The 15,597-nt window shown below is 44.5% G+C and overlaps 1 protein-coding gene across 1 annotated transcript in view; it reads right to left on the bottom strand.

The window, feature by feature from the left end:
* Nucleotides 1-15,597, bottom strand: part of dclk3 (doublecortin like kinase 3) — a 50,325-nt gene that overhangs the window by 5,997 nt on the left and 28,731 nt on the right. Inside the window, exon 2 of the mRNA XM_062983982.1 lies at nucleotides 261-2,158. Within this exon, the coding sequence (XP_062840052.1) occupies nucleotides 261-2,158 (1,898 nt within the window). The remainder of the gene's footprint in view (nucleotides 1-260; nucleotides 2,159-15,597) is intronic.

Raw genomic sequence — 15,597 nt, 5'->3', positions numbered from 1 at the left:
AGAAATTCATCCATCTATTTGCATATTAATCTAAATACACATTTTCTGAATGGAGATTAATGCTCCAGTCCAAAAAGAAATAGCCAAAATATACCAATGTTCTTGAATACACAAGAAACATTTGGGGCTCTACAAAGCCAGGTGTTCTTTTGTAATTATGTTTTATGGCATTTTTTCTACTCTGTTTATGAAATTTTACATAAACCAAAAACAACAACTTCACTGTATGAACAGATGCCAGTGCATTTTCCTATACTTACCAGAAGATTTTCAGGCTTGAGATCTCTATGCACAATGTTCTTGCTGTGAATATAAACCAAAGCTTCACACAGATCAGTTATCATGAGAGCAGCATCACATTCTGTGAATTTCACACTCTCTATAATGGCATCAAACAAGTCCCCACCAGGAATATATTCCAAGACCAGATAGATTTCTGCATCTGTTTCAAATACTTCAATCAAGCTGACTATGTTGGGGTGAGAAAGACTCTTGATAATCAGGATTTCATTATCTAGCATATCTTCCTTTCCTTTCAGCTTGGATTTATCTATTATTTTCATAGCATAGTTCTGATTAGTGTTGCAGTTGTGACATTCCATCACAACAGCAAAGTTCCCATCTCCAATGGTTCTGCCAATTTTATAGCACTTCTCCACATCTGCTCTGCTACAGACACCATGTTTCAGTTTTGTGTCGCTGGCTCTGCGTGTTCTATTTCCCTCTTTGTTAAATGTAAGGTCTTCCTCCTTTTCATGTTTAATCAGTTCATTCTCACCATGAGCCACTTTCTCTTCTCCTCCGCCAAGCATTTTCTCTTTTGATTTTTGCACCTCGTCCCTCTTTCCCTGAACAGCTGATTGTTTCTCCACATCTATCTGAGATCCCTTGATCAACCAACAGCTTTGATGCGTTCTAGAACATTTTCTGTGTTCTTTCTTTAACTCATAGGCATCTCCAACTACAGTGCGTTGACTTTCAATAGGCTTCATTATCATTACTAATTCTTCATTATGATGGTCATGGCTTTCCAGGGTTTGATCTCTGTCAAGACTCCTTTTTTGCTTGTCACTGTTTTTATTGACATGGCTTTGTGAAGCTGCCCAGGTACTCTGACAACCAACATCATGCCAAGTAATTTCAGTTTCTTCCACTGAGCTTTCTGACAGTCTCCTGCAGTTTCTCAGCTTTGATGGCCTTTCTACACTGTACCGCTGGCAAACTCTGATGTTCAAATCTCTACTCTCAAAGGGAATATCAACCTGTCTTTCCTTCTGTAGTTTTTGCCTGCGCTGACCCTCTCTTTGGCACTTCTCACATCTGACAATCATTTCTGGACTTATTTCAGCTTCACTTTCAGGACATTTCTCTTGACTGAAATGTCTTTCAACTTCTCTGCCTTTTCTAGAACATTTCACTTCTTGCTCTCCATTCCAATTCTCTCTGATCCACTTCTTTTTGTTTTTCACCTTCTCCTCTTGTTTGACCTTGGTTTGAGCTTTTACCTCATGCCTGTTAATTCGTTTAGGAGATACAGCGTCCATGCAGTTCTTGGAAACTATCGGCTCAATGCTTTTTTCTACTTTAGGAGCCCTTTCACACTGCCTGTTTTTTTGTTTTTGAGGCTGCTCGCAGTTCTGTGTAGTTTCTGTAACAGGAGCATAAGGGTTCTGAGGAAAAAGTTCTTCCATTGCCACTTCAAGGTTTTTCAGGGTTAGCTGTTCCTTTCCCATAGCGATAAATGCATCACCTTCTCTAAAGAAATCAGAAACGCTTTGGATTTCCCTTCCCTTCAAATTGTATAGTTTCCGCACACGGTCATTCTTCCAACGTGGAAATCCCAGGGCTTCTGAGATGTCAGCAACCAGCTGTTCAAATGTCTGAACAGAACGCCGATTTAGTAGCAAAGTTATTTTCCTGACTGTGTGCCCACAAGGTTTCACTACAGTCACAATCCTTGGTTTTACTGGGCTGTTTTCAGAATGAATCGTGTGGAAACCAGTCCGAGAATTTATAAATGGGGAAATGAAACAATTGGTACCAAAGAAGGGCTTTCCAAAACTTCCATGGCCAATCGGAGGACAAGTTCCTTGTAATCTTCTCTCCGTTATACCTGAACTTATACAATTCAAAGTATGACCAAAATATCCTCGAGGTTCTGCAAAAAAAGAGAGAAAAGAAAAGAGGCTGTTATTATTTCCCACCATGAATTAATAAGAAATTTTTTTCTCTATTTGAATGGTGTAGTTAGTACACACACACCTTAAACTACTGAGCTAGTATTTGTCAACTGATCATCATCATCATCATCATCATTTAATTACTTATTAATCGCCCTCCATCCACGGTGCTCTAGGCGATTTACAAGATAAAATTGTAAAGGATAAAAATACATACATACAAATATTGATTAAAAAAGTATTAAAATAGATTAAAAGCTCTAGTAAAGAGCCATGTCTTGAGTGCTAGGGTAAAAGGCCCCAACTCACGCATGGCTCTCATGTAGGGCGGCAAGGCATTCCATAAGGCAGGGGCAGAAACAGAAAAAGCTCTACGCCTGGTCCTTTCCAAGTGCACTTCTCTAGGACCCAGTACATAGAGTAAGTCTCGTTGGGATGGTCGTTGCGACCTCTGATGATGGGAGAAGGAGAGACGGTCCCTAAGATACGATGGGCCCTGGCCGTAAAGAGTTTTAAAAGTCAGGACTAGCATTTTATATAGACCACGGTAATCAGTTGGAAGCCAATGCAGATGCTGCAGCACTGGTGTTATGTGGCATTTCATGGGTGTTCTTGTGAGGAGCCTGGCTGCCGCATTCTGAACAATACGGAGCTTTCGGGTCGTGGACATCGGAAGGCCAACATACAGGGCGTTGCAATAGTCCAGCCTAGATGTGACCGTGGCATGGATGACTGTTGCCAGAGCCTCATCAGATAGATAGGGTGCCAGTTGCCTTGCTTGTCGTAGATGGAAAAAGGCCTGTTTGCTGGCAGCAGCGACCTGAGCTTCCATTGTCAGCTGCGAATCTAAAACGACACCCAGGTTCTTAACGGTGGGTGAAGGAGATAGGGCAGCACCATCGAAGGTGGGTAGCAAGTGGGTCAGACCAGTCGAGCGGCCATGCCAGAGAATCTCAGTCTTCACCGGGTTCACCTTCAGTCTACTAGCACGTAGCCAGTTCGACACAGCCTCCAGACATAAGGTGAAATTGTCTGGTATTGACGTTGCTCCAGGCTCCAAGCGCAGAAGGAGTTGGGTGTCGTCCGCATATTGATAGCAGTCTAGGCCGAAACTCTGAACCAAACTAGCAAGGGGTCTAACGTAGATGTTGAAGAGAAGAGGGGAGAGAATTGCACCTTGGGGTACCCCACATAGGAGGGGAGATCTGTCAGAGACTTGATCCATATACTCCACGCATTGGCTCCGGTTTCGCAGAAATGAGTTGAACCAATTGAGGGCCTGACCGCGAACTCCGGACATGGCGAGACGGTGAATCATGAGATCGTAGTCAACGGTGTCAAACGCTGCGGTAAGGTCGAGAAGTACCAGAAGCGCTGATCCGCCGCTATCAGACTGGCGATGAAGTTCATCTGTGATGGCAACCAGGACTGTCTCCGTCCCATGGCCAGGGCGGAAGCCTGACTGGAAAGGGTCCAGGCCGGCTGTATCATCCAGAAATTGTTGCAATTGTCCCAGCACAGCCCGCTCTATCATCTTACCCAAGAATGGGAGGTTGGAGACAGGACGATAGTTGGAAAGGGTCATGGGATCCAAGCTAGGCTTCTTTAGCAAGGGACGAACCCTTGCCTCTTTTAGGATGTCCGGGAAGACCCCCTGTTCAAGAGAGCCAGGAGGGACACGGATCAAGGGAACAGGTGGTTGGTTTTGCAACAGCCAGGATTCTAGCGACATCTTCCTTGTCAAGCGGAGTAAATCGGTCAAAGATAGGCCCACTAAGCGGCCACAAAGTCTCAAGCTCACTTAAGGTATCAGCTGTAGGGGGCAGTTCCTGCTGAAGCACAGTGATTTTATCAGTGAAAAACTTCTGGAATGCCTCTGCTGTAAGAGCCGTGGTTGCTGGGTTTTGGACTAAGGGAGCCGGACTGGTCAAAGCACGAACGATTTTGAATACTTGAGCTGGGCGCGATATAGCAGAGGTAAGATTTTTTAGCATCCTTGACGGCTGATTCGTAGGACCTGCGAAAAGCCTTGAACGCGGACAGTGACACCTCGTCGGGCTTCTGTCGCCACCGATGTTCCAGCCGCTTTCGTGCTTGCTTCATCGTCCGTAGCTCATTAGTGTACCAGGGGGAGCGATTCCGGTGAGGGCGAAGGAGGCGTCTGGGGGCAATCTCATCCAAGGCAGCCAACAAACTGACATTCCAGGTGTTGACTAGCTCATTGAGAGTGACGCACACAGTTCCCAGGCCCTTAAGGGCATTCAACAACCTAGCAGGTTCCATGAGTCTCCTAGGCCGAGCAAAGATTGGTGTGGCAAGATGGGGAGGAGGAGATGGAATCTCAATCCGGGCCTTCAGGACAGCGTGATCAGACCAGGGAACATCAATTACCGCAGATAGAGATGTTTGTACTCCAATATTAAAAATCAGGTCCAAGGTGTGGCCGGCCCGATGAGTAGGGTGAGTCTTGAGTAGTGAGAGCCCCAGAGCGTCAAAGGTTGGTACTAGGTCTTTAGTCACAGATGAAGATGGCAGTGCCTCGACATGTACATTAAAGTCACCCAGAACAATAAGTCTGGGGAACTTCAGGACCCAGTCTGCCACAAGATCTAATAAATTTAGCAGACTCTCTCCCGGAGACCCAGGCGTGCGGTAAACTACAAGAATGGCTAGGGATTCCCTGCTAGCCAGGACCACACCAACACACTCAATACCGGCTATCTTTGGAGTTGGAATAGCTTTGATGGTAAAATAATCACGGGAGAGTATTGCTACCCCTCCACCCCGACCCCCACTCCGTGGCTGTTGAAATATCTGTTAGCCTGGAGGTGTCAGTTCATGTGAGGGAATGTTATCACCCTCACGGATCCAGGTCTCTGTAATACAAACCAGGTCCGCTGCTTGATCGAGAATAAAGTCAGAGAGGGTAGCAGTTTTGTTGACAATAGACCTAGCATTGAATAATAGCAGGGACAGGAGGGGCGTTGGTAGCACCTTCTCGGCCGTATGCCTAGGGATGGAATGCAAGTTGGAAAGAGAACGAGTTTCCAATCGACTCGATCTCACTCTGGCACTTGACCTAGGACCACTGTTATCATACTTGGGAATATCACATAGGACAGCTGAAGGCCGAATCTGTCGCTGACTTTGTCTCTTTTTAGAGACCAGCATGCTATCATTCTCATATATCCCTCTCCCGATGATTACTGGGATCGTCCTCCCAGTTTTGGGTTCGTCTGTAGTGTCAGTTAGGTACCCGATGTTCGAACCACCTCCAGAAAAGGGAATGACGCAAGGCCCGAGGGGGTATGATTTTGAGCACCAGCCTGTGGGCACAGCGGAGTTGGAGTAAATGCGAAGTCTCCTAAACATCGTTTAGGACGTGCAGGTGTTCCGTTGCACCGAGGGAATGAGCCCCCAGCCGCTGGGTTTTTGGAATGACTCTCTTCTGTGGCTCTATCTTCCCTGTTTGTATTAATAGTGGCCCTAACTGGAGAGGTATTCATCCTTTGTGTTGAAAGTGCCTTCGGCATTCTTGTCCTGGCCCTAAAACCAGCCCCCCCCAAAAGTTCTAGTTTTGTAGCCTTTCTGCTGGGCTCTGTGTTTTGATGAACTAGGGCTTGTGGCTCTGACCGACACATGTTCAGAACGTTGACTTCCGGGCAATTCTCTGTTCTGTATGTCGGCGGAAATGTTCTCTGCCCTCGCAAAGGCCCCTCTGGGTGCGATCTTACTCACTGGGGCATCATGAGTTAGAGCTTCTTCAGTATTTTTTTCAGCATCGGCCCCCTTAGAGTTTCTTCGGCTGGAGACATCTCCTCCGGAGGAGCTCCCACCAGAAACCGCTTCATGTGGATTCCCCTCAAGAGCAGTTACTTTGGGGATGTCCTCCCCGGAAGTAGGGCCTTTCCCTAGATGGTGCTTCCGTCTCTTTCTCGTACGGCGTTTGCACATGTGCTGTTTCTCTTTGGAACTTGGCCATAGGGAGGTCAATTCCCTTTTAACAATCCCCACACCGGGCGCCATTTCCAAGGCCTTGATCTGAGCTTGTCTTTCAGACAAGGGAAGACAACGACGTCTGCAGCGATCTTCCGGCTTTTGGGCCTCGGTGATCGTCCTTGGATTCTTTTGCAGGATTGCAGAAATGTCCAATGGCTCTGCTTCCATCCACTGAGGCGGATCTGCTCCCATGGCCCCCATGGCCTTCCTAGATTTTTGGTTTGACCAGGGACAGGTGTCATCAGGATTTGCCCCAAAAGGGCAATTTCCCCCAAATGAGCATTCCAGGACTGTCGCCTCCTGGAAAACTCCCCCCGAGGGTATCAGGGGCCATGATGGTGGACTCGGAGGCTGCGATGGTCTCGGCGAGGAACTTACCCCCCCAAAGAACACCTCAGCTGGACTATCATTTAGTAAGTACTTATTTGCCTGCAATATGTCCATGGAGGCTCTTTCTGGTGATTTTGTGTCACTTAATCGATTTAGTAACACTCCAAGGCGGCTTAAACTTTCAGTAAGGCACTCGTACTCTAAGAACAAAAGGTCCAACAAGTCCTGGTTTAGTTGGTTGGATCCCATCTCAAAAATAAAATCAGAAGTTTTGAAAGTCTTCCTCCCTCCTTATGTCCACTCACCAATGCTGGGAGAAAGGGAGGGGGCAGTAGGCCTACAGCAGAAGACAAATGGAATCCTCAGGCCTCTTGTGAAAAAGCTGCAGCAGACTGAAGCCTCACTAACAACATATATTTAACATGCTCCTTTGAGTACTCAAATACATGTCGGTCTCATTTGAAACAAACATTTTCTGATAAGAAATGGCACTGCCATGTTTGCCACTTGCCATAAAAAGGCCTAGGGGCATTTGGATGTCACAGATATAGCGGATGCAAAATAACTATTAGGAAAGCAATAATGTGATGTTAAACTCTATTTCCAGATGGCTCTGCCAGGCTAGGCTGATAGCTGATCATTCAGTTGTGTTCATTAAACAATATCACCCTACAGGGAAACAAAAATAAACTACTAAAAGGACAGCATTTTCTGACAAAGATTTCAGCCAACAAAGGGCTAATTTTAGGTCTTTTCAGATTAATACAAAGAGGTGCGAGGTCTGGCAAAAAGAGCTTTGATTATAATCTGTGGGTGTCTCTTAGCACTGCTTTCACATTAGGAGATGTGAAAAGTTGTGAAAAGTTCCTTTAAAAGTGAGGCAGAGGAAGAAGGTAGATGGATGTTTTTGTTGTTGCTGCTGCTGCTGCATGCCTTGAAGTCATTTCTGACTTATGGGGACACTAAGGTGAAACTATCACAGGGTTTTTTAGCCAGATTTTCTGAGAGGGGGGGGGGTGCCATTGCTTTCTTGTGAAGCTAAAAGTGTGTGTGACTTGCCCAAAATTATTGCCAAGTAAGGGTTCATATCCTGGTCCAACACTCAAACTACTATCCCTAGCTGACTCTTGTATGCCTAGATATATACCAAAAAAGAAAATGGGTTCCCTGGAACTACAAAGACAAGTATGCACTATTACAGTAATACAGAAATCATTAAACCTAAATTTAGTTCAATACATCAATATGAAAACAGATACAAAGGCGTTGCTAAACAATCAAACAAAGGACTGTTACATTCACAGTAAAAACAATATTTTTCTCTTGAAGGATGAATTTACTTCTCTTCTCATAAACAATAAATGTTCTTTAGTTCTTTAATTGTTCCACATACACAAATTGAGTGCTCTTCTTATATATAATGACTAGCTGTGCCCGGCCATGCGTTGCTGTGGCAAAATATGGTGGTATGCGAAATAAAGTTCTGAGGAACTGGTGGTAGTTAAGGTAAAGGGTAAAGGTTTTCCCCGGACATTAAGTCCAGTTATGTCTGACTCTGGGGGTTGGTGCTCATCTCCATTTCTAAGCCGAAGAGCCGGCGTTGTCCGTAGACTCCTCCAAGGTCATGTGGGATGGCTGCATGGAGCACCATTACCTTCCCGCCTGAGTGGTACCTATTGATGCACTCACATTTGCATGTTTTTGAACTTCTGGGTTGGCAGAAGCTGGGGCTAACAGTGGGGGCTCTCTCCGCTCCCCCAATTCAAACCTTTCGGTCCAGAAGTTCAGCAGCTCAGCGCTTTAACATGTTGCGCCATCAGGGGATATTATTTCCTAAAGGTTGTGAATATACAATATTTCTGCATTTTTTTGTCTGTTGGAGGCAAGTATGAATGCTGCAATTAGGGGAAATGATTAGCATGTAATGGCCTTGCAGCTTTAAAGCCTGGCTGTTTCCTCCCTGAGTGAATTTTTTGTTGGGATGTGTTAGCTGGCCCCGATTGTTTCCTGTCTGGAATTCCCTTGTTTTTAGAGTGGTGTTGTTTGCGATATTTTATGTGCTTCTACTGTCTGTGGCCCTGAGAAAACAGAGGATTTGCCAGACTTTGATGATGGGAATACTTTGTTGGGAGGTGTTAGCTGGCCCTGATTGTTTCCTGTGTGGAATTCCCCTGTTTTCAGAGTGTCGTTCTTTATTTAGTGTTTTGATTTTAGAGATTGTATTGTTCTGTTTTATTATACCACATTAATTTTTATATATTCTGTTTTTAGTGTTTTTGAATACTTGGAGCCAGATTGTATTCATTTTCATGGTTCACAGCAACATAATAATAATAATAATAATAATAATAATAATAATAATAATGAGTTTGGTAATACACACTGTTTCACTGTATTGTGAGCTTCCTTTCTGGAAGAATCCTTTCTTGGGAGGTGTTAGCTGGCTGTGATAGTTTGTTTTGTGGAATTCCCAATTTTCCTGATTTCAGAGTGTTGGTGTTTATTTACTGTGATGGTTTTAGAGATTATATTGTGTATTATTCTAGCAGAGTAATCTATATATATAAAAGAGTGATGGCATCACGGCAATTCACAAAACAACAAAAGTACAGGCCCCCCAACCTCAAAATTTGACAACACAACCCATCATCCACGCCTCAAGGTTGATACAACAAAAAGAAAAGAAAAATAAAGTCCTAATTAGAGGGAGAGCAATAATTTTTTTTATCCAATTGCTGCCAGTTTAGAGGGCTAATCTCTGCCCACTTGGTTGCCTAGCAACCAAGGGACAGCCAGGTTTGAGTTAGGGGACAGGCAGATTTAGGCCTCACTTAGACTTCTTCCACAGATTATCTAATTTGCACTGGATTATATGGCAGTGTAGACTCAAGGCCCTTCCACACAGCTATATAACCCATTTATAATCTTATATTATCTGCTTTGCACTGGATTATCTTGACTCCGCACTACCATATAATCCACTTCAGTGTGCATTTTATACAGCTGTGAAGAAGGGGCCTCAGATAATCCAGTTCTGAGCAGATAATATAAGATTAGAAATATACAGTAGAGTCTCACTTATCCAACGTAAACAGGCCGGCAGGATAAGTGAATATGTTGGATAATAAGAAGGGATTCAGGAAAAGCCAATTAAACATCAAATTAGGTAATCGTTATACAAATTAAGCACCAAAACATCATATTATACAACAAATTTGACAGAAAAAGTAGTTCCATGCGCAGTAATGCTATGTAGTATTTACAGTAGAGTCTCACTTATCCAACACTCGCTTATCCAACGTTCTGGATTATCCAACGCATTTTTGTAGTCAATGCTTTCAATATATCGTGATATTTTGGTGCTAAATTCATAAATACAGTAATTACTATATAGCATTACTGTGTACTGAACTACTTTTCCTGACAAATTTGTTGTCTAACATGATGTTTTGGTGCTTAATTTGTAAAATCATAACTTAATTTGATGTTTAAAAGGGTTATCCTTAATTCCTCATTATCCAACATATTCGCTTATCCAACGTTCTGCCGGCCCGTTTATGTTGGATAAGTGAGACTCTACTGTACTGTATTTACAAATTTACCACTAAAATATCACAATGAATTTAAAACACTGACTACAAAAACATTGATTATGAAAAGGCAGACTGCGTTGGATAATCCAGAACATTGTATAAGCGAATGTTGGATAAGTGAGATTCTTCTTTAATATGAAATAATTACTGGGATAGAATAATGCAGAACAATATAATCTCTAAAACCAGGACAGTAAATAAACAGGGGAATTCCACACAGGAAACAATCAGGGCCAGCTAACACCTCCCAAAAAAGTATTCCCATCATCAAAGTCTGACAAATCCTGTTTTCTCAGGGCCACAGACAGTAGAAGCACATAAAATATCGCAAACAACATCACTCTGAAAACAAGGGTATTCCAGACAGGAAACAATCAGGGCCAGCTAACAGCTCCCAACAAAGTATTCCCATCATCAAAGTCTGGAAAATCCTCTGTTTTCTCAGGGCCACAGACAGTAGAAGCACATAAAATATCGCAAACAACACCACTCTGAAAACAAGGGAATTCCAGACAGGAAACAATCAGGGCCAGCTAACACCTCCCAACAAAAACTCAGGGAGGAAACAGCCAGGCTTTAAAGCTGCAAGACCATTACATCCTAATCATTTTTCCTAATTGCAGCATTCATACTTGCCTCCAACAAACAAAAAAAACCAATCAGAAATATTGTATATTCACAACCTTTAGGAAATAATATCCCCTGATGGCGCAGCGTGTTAAAGCACTGAGCTGCTGAACTTCTGGACTGAAAGGCCACAGGTTTGAATTGGGGGAGCGGAGAGAGCCCCCACTGTTAGCTCCAGCTTCTGCCAACCCAGAAGTTCGAAAACATGCAAATGTGAGTGCATCAATAGGTACTGCTCCGGCGGGAAGGTAACGCCGCTCCATGTAGTCATCCCACATGACCTTGGAGGAGTCTACGGACAACGTCGGCTCTTCGGCTTAGAAATGGAGATGAGCACCAACCTCCAGAGCAAGACACGACTGGACTTAACGTCAGGGGAAAACCTTTACCCTTGACCTTAACTACCACCAATTCCTCAATACTTTATTTCCCATACCACCATACTTCGCCACAGCAAAGCGTGGCCGGGCACAGCTAGTTATTTCATATTATAGTAGAATCTCACTTATCCAACTTTCGCTTATGGAATGTTCTGGATTATCCAACACAGTCTGCCTTTTAGTAGTCAATGTTTTATAGTCAGTGTTTTAAATTCATTGTGATATTTTGGTGGTAAATTTGTAAATACAGCAATTAGTACATAGGATTATTGTGCATGGAACTACTGTTTGTGTCAAATTTGTTGTATAACATGATGCTTTGGTGTTTAATTTATATAATGATTCCCTAATTTGATGTGTAATCGGTTTTTCTGAATCCGTTCTTATTATCCAATATATTTACTTATGCAATGTTGTGCTGGCCTGTTTATGTTGGATAAGTGAGATTGTAGTGTACATTTATAATCTTATATTATTTGTTTAGAAGTGGATTCTATGTCACTATTGTCATTTATAGTACTTCATTGACTATGTCAATTATGTAACTATCTCCCCCCGATTTGACACATTTACCTTTTGGCCCAGACTTGTGTTTGATATACCTGTTTAAACATTTTATCTTGTAAGATTGTCCTTTTCGATTGTTTTACCGATATTGTTGATTTATTGTTGTAAATTTGTGTTTTTGTTTTGATTTTATATTGTGATGTTGGGGAAGGCCCCATGTGAGCCGCACCGAGTCCCTTCGGGGAGATGGGGCGGGGTACAAGAATAAAATTATTATTATTATTATTATTATTATTATTATTATTATTCTATGAGGTGTCTTATGTTACAATAACAATAATTATTATAGCCTTGAAAGATTATTGTTATAAAAATAATAAGTTACTGTCATGGAACCCAGTTACAGGGCTTTGGTAATTCAGCCCTGTAACTGGGAGTCATAACATAAACAATCCCAGAAGCACCTGGCAGAAGAAGATAGAATATGCCTGGGAACTTGGGGCCGAAAGTATAAACAATTATAATTGGTCTAGTGTGTGAGAATGGTGGTAATGTGATATTGGGGGTGGGACTTGATGATGATATTTACGTGTGGTGTTACGTAGCATCAAAAGTTATAAAAATAGTTGTATGTAAACATTGGGTCATTCCTGACTTTTCCAAAGTCATGTGTTCTTCAATAAAGATTGGATTTGAGAGCAGCCATCTCTGATCTGCGTTCAGACTGATCCTTTGAAGTGAGCAGGACAATTAAGTCAGGAATCCAGTTCTCACCCTCCTGCAAATTTGCAGTGAAGTGATAATGAGCAGGGAAGGAGATCAAAGCCATGACGGAGCAAAGGGGCCTCCGCTGGGAGCTCTGCCGTTGGCAGAAGAGACATTGCAAGCCATAGCTTCCTCTACGGGGTACCCCAAGCCGGACGGCGTGACCCAGAGGATTCCCAGAGGGGGAAGAGGTGTTCCGGCGGCGGCAGAAACCAGTTGGGGATCTGGAGGAAGCATGCCGGAGACCGTGGCCCTGCGGTTATCCATCCTGGAAACTCATTTATCCAGGCTGTCGGATACCGTGGGGAGAATAGTGCCAATATTGGAAGAGAATCTCCAAAAAGAGCACATCCGATATGGCGCCGAGAGAGAGCCAAGCAAAGGAGGCGATTGGAGCCAGAGGGGACAGCGAGCTTCAACGCAGAGTCCCGCGGCGGCAAGGGACGAGGGAGACGAGGAATATTGGCAAGAGCTGGAGTTCCGGGACAGAATGGCGCGCGAAGTGGAGCGCCAGCAAGCTCTGGGAATTCTGAGGCCGCCAACCCCAACAGAGCTCCCAACCCCCCGAATGGGCGTCGGAGTAGAAAGACCACTGGGGCCAGGGATCGGGTCCAGTGGATTAGCTGACGAAGGCGGAGAGGAGCAGGAGATCCAGGAAGAGGAGGAGGATGCGCAGTACGACGGGGAAAGGCGAGATGCGGGGGCTACAGCGAGGCCAGTATGCGGATGGGGGGAAGGGCCGACAGCGGCGGCAGGATTTCGGGAGCCGCGCAGAATGACCACCGGAGTGGGGCGCGGCGTGATCCAAGGAAACCCGATGCAACCCTTCCCCATGCCTCCCAGACAGCATCAACGGGCCGCTGAATGGATGCCAAGAAGGGAAGATCTCAAGCTAGAATACGGAGGGGAATCAGCCGAACTGAACTTTTTTCTAATTAGCATCAGGGGATACATGGAAGACAATGCACACACATTCCCCTCCGAAGCAAGCAGGGTTCGGGCCATCGGCAACACACTAAAGAGAGGAGCGGCCAGCTGGTATGTGCAACTACATGCCAGACAGGACCCATGCCTGAGGTCAGTGCCCCGCTTCCTCGCCGCACTGGAAAACCGGTTCAGAGACCGGCTAGAGCAATTGAGAGCTCGAGACCAGCTTAGAGGAATAAAGCAGAGGGACAAAACGATGCCCGAGTACGCAGAGGAATTCCTCCACCTCGCGGAAAGGGTGCCAGAGTGGTCCGAAGTAACCAAAGTGGAAATATTTAAAGAGGGACTACGCCCCGAGGTTTTCAGCTGGGCAGCGCACAGAGATGACCCCGAAACGCTACAGGGATGGATTCAACTAGCGGGGCGCGTTGAATCCACCCTGGCCCAAGTAAAGCGCTTCAGGAGCAGCGGCGGCCAGCAAAGGCCGGTGGCGAGAGGTCGAGGAGAAACGAGGAAGCAAGAAAGACCCGGAGGGAGGCCGGGGATTCCCTCCAGAGGAGATGACAACAAACCTAAACCGGGATGCTTTGTATGTGGGAAGACGGGCCATCGAGCAGCAGAATGCTGGGCCCGGAAGGGGGAGCCGCCAAAACCCTCAAAGCCCAAGCCAGCAACCGGGAGGCGTGCGGAGGAGGAGGTGCAAGCCCCAGAATCTCCAGAAAAATTGGTGAGTCGGGACAAACGCATGATAGTAGTGCCAATCTGCCTATCGGGGCTAGAGAATCGGGCCACCTGCAAGGCATTTGTGGATTGTGGTTGTTCCAGGAATATTATAACTCCAGAGTTAGCAGGAGCGTTGAAATGCCAGCAGATGGCGCTTGACTCCCCAATTGCGTTTTCGCAGTTAGACGGATCAGTTGCTACTGGGGAAGTATCTACAAAGGAAATACGGGAGGTCCCATGTAAAATAGGCAAATGGGAAGGAAGAATATCCTTTGTGATAGCCCCTATTGCCACATACCACGTAATATTAGGGATACCATGGCTCGAACAAGCAAATCCCGAAGTAGATTGGAGAGGAAAGAGCCTAGCATTTAAAGAACAGCAGACGCAATGGGAGATAAGCAGGATTGCAGAAGAGGAGGACGAGGGAGATGAAGAAGGTGAAATAGACCCACAACTATTGCCACCTGAATACAGAGACTTTGTGGATGTGTTCAATCAGAAAGAGGCAAGTAAATTACCTCCTAAAAGGAATATAGAAGTAGAAATTGAAATAACCCCAGGAGCAAACTTACCAAAACCAAAAGTGTATCCCATGTCTGTGCAGGAGAAGGAGGAATTGAGGAAATACATTGATAAAAACCTGGCGCGGGGCTTCATTAAGCCATCCAATTCTCCTCTCGGGGCCCCAGTGTTATTCAGGAGAAAGAAAGACAACTCCCTAAGATTGTGCATTGATTATCGAAATTTAAATGCAATTACTAAGGACAATAAATACCCTATGCCCTTAGTAAAGGATTTAATTACCGTATTGAAAAAAGGGAGCATATTTACTAAACTTGATTTAATTGAAGCATACCATAAATTAAGGATCAAACCGGAGGATACTTGGAAAACTGCATTTTCCTGCGCATTCGGCCATTTTGAATATAAAATTTTACCTTTCGGATTAAAAAATGGAGGCGGGTGCTTCATGCAGCTTATAAATGAAATACTGCACCCATTGTTGTACAGAGGGGTATTCATATTTCTTGATGATATCTTGATTGTGACTGAAGATAAGGAAAAGCACGTGAAATTGGTCCGGGAAGTTTTGCAGAGACTAAGAGAGGCAAAGCTGTACGCAAAACTGTCCAAATGTGAATTTAATAAAACTCAAATTGACTTTCTGGGGTATCGGATATCTCCAGAAGGGTTAGCTATGGATCCAGCTAAAGTATCAGATGTAAAAGAATGGGGAGTGCCTCAAACAAGGAGGCAATTGCAATCGTTTCTGGGGTTTGCAAATTTTTATAGATCCTTCATAAAAGGCTTCGCGCAAATAACCGCACCCCTTACTGAACTTTTAAAAACAAAAGGGAAAGGAGAGACAGCAAAAGTAAAAGCTCCTGGCGCCAAACTAAGTTGGACGCCAGAATGCCAAAAGGCATTTGAAACCCTAAAAGAATGCTTCACAGAAGGACCCATTCTAAAACACCCCGATATCAGGAGCCCTTTCATAATCCATTGCGATGCCTCAGACTGTGCGTATGGGGCAGTGCTATTGCAAAAGGATCAAAATGGGAA

The sequence above is a fragment of the Anolis carolinensis genome, chromosome 6 (assembly GCF_035594765.1).
Source record: "Anolis carolinensis isolate JA03-04 chromosome 6, rAnoCar3.1.pri, whole genome shotgun sequence".
Classification (NCBI taxonomy): Eukaryota; Metazoa; Chordata; class Lepidosauria; order Squamata; family Dactyloidae; genus Anolis; species Anolis carolinensis.
The sequence above is the reverse complement of the archived record's forward strand: the minus strand, read 5'-3'. Positions and strand labels throughout refer to the sequence as shown.